This window comes from Poecilia reticulata, linkage group LG10 (assembly GCF_000633615.1).
Source record: "Poecilia reticulata strain Guanapo linkage group LG10, Guppy_female_1.0+MT, whole genome shotgun sequence".
Taxonomy (NCBI): domain Eukaryota; kingdom Metazoa; phylum Chordata; class Actinopteri; order Cyprinodontiformes; family Poeciliidae; genus Poecilia; species Poecilia reticulata.
In genome coordinates this window covers 31,560,675-31,566,132 of record NC_024340.1, presented here as the reverse complement: position 1 = coordinate 31,566,132, position 5,458 = coordinate 31,560,675, and the positions used below count along the sequence as shown (strand labels likewise).

Below are 5,458 nucleotides of genomic sequence, written 5' to 3'. Positions count from 1 at the left end.
TCTAGAAACAAACCGAAACACTGATCCTCTAGAAACAAACCGAAACCCTGATCATCTAGAAACATTTTCTAGAAAAACACAAAGATGTCAGTTATGATTTAAACTTCAGCTGCTTTTTAAAACCTGTAAGCCAGTAATCATCTGTTCTGCTGGCGCCGGCAAAGAAAAAGTGGGGGTCGAAGGTCATCGGTGGGTCGCGAGGCGCCAACCCTAACCCCAAACCAAGAAATTACTAATATTTTCAAAAGTGGCTTTTATTTCAATAATCCCCTCTTTGAGCTGCAAGATGACAAAATGTTTAAAGTGTTTAATTCTGAGTATAAAGTAGCAACATTAGCAGAATTAATACGCAATTTTACCAGGAAAATGTCTTCAAATTAAATGAAAACAGTCGTTTTAATAAGAAATGCTGTCAAGATCTCTTTGTTTTTGGTAGAAATGCTGTAAATGTGGCAGAATTAACCATGCGGCTGTTTTCCATCTGCTGTCTCTTCACAATTCATCCTGCTGAAAACTATAAACAGTCATTAAAACTGATGTGAGCAGCTCAGCCTGAGATTCTTTCTTCTAAATAAAAGCTTCATGTGGTAATAATTTGTTGCCGACGTGTTAAAAGATGAAATATTTTCTTATCTCTGGAAGATAAAGTGTAACTTCACGAGATGCTCAACATTCCTCACTTTCATTTTTTGCTAGTTTTCATGTTGGACTTCTCGTAAAATAACTACTTTCTTCTCCTGAAGTTGCAACTGTAACCTTGTAGCATCAGTAAGAAATAAAAATGGGTAGATGGGGATTTAAAGGGCCGGCAGCGCAGAAAAGCCGGTCAGAGAAACGCTGAGCTTGAAATGTGCGGGAGGACGGGACGTCCAGGCAGCGGAGACACTTTGTCCTCTCTCTAAATTTATCTACAAACTATCTGAACTGTGGAGTCAAGGATGAACCGGCGCAGTCTGGATGTTTGGCTGGAATAACGCTGCGCGCGTGTGTGTGTGTGTGTGTGTGTGTGTGTGTGTGTGTGTGTGTGTGTGTGTGTGTGTGTGTGCGTGTGTGTGTGTGTGTGTGCGTGTGTGTGTTTTCCTGTAATTTCAGTTTGAGTCCAGGGGAGATTTTCTGTTTTTGGTGTCAAACTGAAAACGATGCTGACCTCTGCGTCGCTCTCGCTCGGCTGCTGCTCCGTCTGTTCGAGCGGGGTCTCCCTCCCTGCGTCGCAGGGACTGTCCTCGGGGTCAGTTTGCTGCTCTTCCTCTTCCTCCTCGTCGTCATGGCAACCCTGCTCTTCAGGCTCGGAGGGACTCATCCTGGGAATAACAAATAAATAAATAGCTAGTTATGAGGCAAATAAAACTTTAATCGTCGTCTGCTTGGCCAAACAGCATGATGCTGCCATCACCGTGCTTCATAGCCGATGGTGTTCACAGTCCAGCGTTTCTTTTTTTAAAACATTTTATACCAACTTCTGCCTCATCTGATCCTAAAGCTTTTCTCCAGACGACGCCTGGCGAGTCTCTTTCTGTTCATCTGCATCTTTTGATGATTTTTCTAATATTGTATATGTATCTGCAGCATGTGGCCTTTTTTAAACACAATAATCAACATGATAATCAGTTACTGAAGCCTCGTACCTCTTGCTGATGTTGGTTTTCAGCTCAAAGAAGTGCTGCTCCACTGCAGCCCTGATGGTTCTCTGAATTATCCTGAAAAACACAAAAATCACATTTATTAACTAGTTTAGTTTTTCAGTACCTCGTTCACTGTATGAATGTTGGGTTATATTTGACAGCTGGAAGCAGAGTTGTAGTTTTATTTGAAGTTTCTCTCGTCTTCTCTGACAAGACGATGTAGACGGGCCCTGCAGGTCCAGAGGCTTCATGTGAGCTTACTTTAACTACGCCAAACTGAGCCCGACGGGAGGAAACTGCAGCGGCAGCAGAGCGATCCAGGCTAACGGCTAAATCAGCCTGAAACTGCTGGGGTTCACGGGGGAAAACGCCAAACCTCACCAAGTATTTCAGTCTAGTTTCTACCGCAAATAGTTCATTACACATGAAATAAGACAAAGCTAATTCACAAATAACGGTTTAGTGAGACGCGGGCGCCTGGTTTTAGTCAATAATCCCTCAATATTGTTCGACTGGCAGATTATTTCACTTGTTTCACGTTCAACTGGCACTGCGCCGTTACCTAGCAACCCGTTACCTAGCAACCCCCGCCAAGCACAGCCCGCTACCTAGCAACCCGTTACCTAGCAACCCCCGCCAAGCACAGCCCGNCCCGTTACCTAGCAACCCGTTACCTAGCAACCCCCGCCAAGCACAGCCCGTTACCTAGCAACCCCCGCCAAGCACAGCCCGTTACCTAGCAACCCGGTTCCGTTTCCACCGGCAGATTATTTCACTTTTTAACAAATTCAAAAATACTTCATCGATTCCAAAAGGAAAATTAAATAAAAATATACTTTTTCCATGTTGCAACTGAGACAATCTGCCAGTGGAACTAGTAATTATTAATCAATATTAATACTATTGACGAGTTAATTAAAACAAGTAGTTCCCATTTCTGGATGAAAAGTTACTCGTAACCCTGCAAAAAAAAAAAAATCTTACCGAGGTGTTTTTGTCTCGTTTCTACTGCAAATGTTTTAGTACAGCTGAAAAAAGACACCAGTTCCACTGGCAGATTAATTTACTTATAATGTAGGAAAATGTCTTGTTAAAAGTGAGAAAATCTGCTACTGGAGCCAGTAAAGATCAACTAAAACAAACTAATGTCTGGCTGAAAAGTTACTTGTAAGTTAGTTTTGTTGTATTTCAGGTTTATTAAGATATTTGCACTAGAAACTAGACAAAAATGCGCTGCAAGGTTTTGTGTTTTTGCAGTGCAGTATCCAGGCACGGTGGTTGCAGCATCATGCTGAGGGGACAAATATCCAACCAGAAGCTTGTTGATGGCTCCACTTCTCTGCAACACTTAACCCAATATTATTGGACACAGAAAGCTCTTCTAATAACTCCGTCATTATTATTATTAATGTGCGTTTAATTTCTCCAAGTTAAAATAACATCCCATAATTTGAGCTTTTTCCGCCTCATGTTTTCCATGCAGTGAAGAATCTGCCTGACTGTCATGTGATTTCACCTCCCTGAGGCTCCAAGCTGTGCAAAACGCTGTAGTTTAGCTCTGGGAAGGAAACGGCAGCCTTCGTCTCTGCAGACACTTCCATTCATCGCTCAGAGGACATTCACCAACATCTTAACCTCGTCAGAGCTGTGAGGTGAAACCGGCCGGTTGCAGAGAAACGTGTGAGTGTGGCGAGCGAGCGGACTTACTCAGCAGAGTCAGCAGGCAGGATGGACATGGGGGAGAGGCGGGAGCTGCAGAGGAGGAGGAAGGGACAGAGCGGTTAGAACCTGCAACAACCCGGGACCGAACAGAAACCACCGCTGAGAAATCTGACGAGAATCGGGTCGGAAACGGATCCGACTGGGACCGGAGTGAAGGCAACAGGAACGAGACGGCGCCGCCGCCGCTCTGGGTTATTTAGACTGGAGTTCTGCTGGATCTGATACAGGAGCGAGAGAGAGAGAGAGGGTGTGTGTGTGTGTGTGTGTGTGTGTGTGTGTGTGTGTGTGTGTGTGTGTGTGTGTGTGAGAAGCTGTAAGACAATCACACACTTCCAGGGCAGCAGGCGGATCAATAATTTGAATTATTAAAAAGTGGAGAACGATAATAACTTTTATGTTTCTTCTTCTTCTCTTCATTTTTCATCTAAATCTCAAAAATGTTGCGAAAGTAAAAGCAGATTTACTTCAACATATTTTATCTGGTAAAAAGTTCAGAGTCTGATCACATTATCAATCATTTCATATTTAAAAATTACATCATCAGACGGACAAAAATATAAAGTGAAAAGTTTGGTATTTTAAGGACAAATAATCCATAAAAGTAACAATAAATAACAATGTGGTGAAAGAAAATCTTAATAAAAACTTGTGCGTCTGTCTGGTGGATTTCTGGTTTGTTTTTACTCAAGAGTAGAAATACTTCATAGTAAAGTTACTCAGGTAAAAGTAAAAAGTACAGCATAGTAAAAGTTACTGATGAAAATGTAACTGAGTAAACCAGTAAGTTACCACCCAGCTCTGTCTGTCAGGACTTTGACTAGACCGAGCGTCCATCACCGCGCTAACCCGTCCTTCAGACAGAACCGCAGCCGTTCCTGCGGCGGGCCGATAACATCTGACAGAGACGCGCCCTGAGGGACTCCGCCTCCAGCAGTAGATCTGTGAAAGGCCCTTCAGGATGTTGCATAATCGTTCAGTAGCTCAGATAGGATCTAATCTTGCACCATCGTCTCCCTGGGAGCCTGAATAAGGCGGCTGTTCCTGCCGCTTCCATCAAACGCCACGCCGCCGCGTTCTTACGCAACACGGACTCCATGTTCTCGGACACCAGAGACCTTTCTGCAGGACGCTGAAGGGCAGATAAGATCACGCAGCTGTACAGATTAAAGTGGAATCACGAAGAGACGACCTTTTGCAGAACTTAAATCACCAACACAAAGAGGTCAGGATTGGTCCTGGACTCTGGGAGACATTAACGCTGCCAGCAGGACGTCTGACTCACTCTGCGCTGTTCGTCCTCAGATACGGATTTTACTGTTTGTTTCTAGAACTGTCTCATACTTCACTTGTGCACAGCGTTTTCGGAAACACAGATAAAAACCCGGTTCATTGTAAAACCCAACTTCACCACAAACTGCTATAAAGTTTTTCCCAGCAGGAGATTCACTTTGATCTGAATGTTATGTTCCTGCAGGAGAAGGAAAGCTGCACGTTTCACGACTCGCTGCAGCAGAAACCTGGAGGTGGTGAAGAACGAAGCGGCTCATCAGCCGCCACATGGACCTGCTGGACATCCGGCACATCAGATGAACCCAGAACTATTCACCACCAGCTGCAGGAACCTGGTTTACTCCGACTTCACTGGGTTTCTTTACAAGTTCAGCAACAACCATCCACAGACTCCTTCCTGTTATGGTCTCCGAGGTTCCCATCTCCATGGACCTTACCACAGGGGCCGCGTTTCATTGGCTAATGCCCATTTGACGTCACAGCGCAGCTACCACGTGCGTGACCGTCTCACAAACAGAAGCTGCAGTAGTAAACATGCTAATGTACATTGTGGACTAGCAGGCCGGCAGAAAGTTTTTGCGTCAGGACTCTAAAAAGAAAGGTTCTCCACCGTCAGTGGGGAATCTGTACAGGTGATGTCAGGTATCCTGATCGTGTTTGTGGAACTAAAATTCACAGATTTCCAAAATCTGAAACAAAGCCTTGCTTGGATCAAAGCTTGTGCACGACCGCATTAGTAGCTCAACCGATACAACTTCTACATCTTGAAGCCTGTCAGTTACAGCTTTACGTTAGCTGAACAGATCAATATGCAATGTGTACCG

General features: G+C 44.3%; 1 protein-coding gene across 5 annotated transcripts in view; it reads right to left on the bottom strand.

Moving 5' to 3' along the window:
• Positions 1-5,458, bottom strand: part of fam13b (family with sequence similarity 13 member B) — a 56,761-nt gene that overhangs the window by 10,540 nt on the left and 40,763 nt on the right. For 4 of the 5 annotated variants that reach the window (XM_008421013.2, XM_008421016.2, XM_008421017.2 and 1 more), the window contains exons 8-10: positions 3,330-3,374; positions 1,626-1,697; positions 1,148-1,301 (exon numbers count right to left, since the gene is read on the bottom strand). In XM_008421013.2, coding sequence (XP_008419235.1) covers positions 1,148-1,301; positions 1,626-1,697; positions 3,330-3,374 — 271 coding nt within the window. The remainder of the gene's footprint in view (positions 1-1,147; positions 1,302-1,625; positions 1,698-3,329; positions 3,375-5,458) is intronic. The other variant, XM_008421015.2, reaches the window with a different exon arrangement.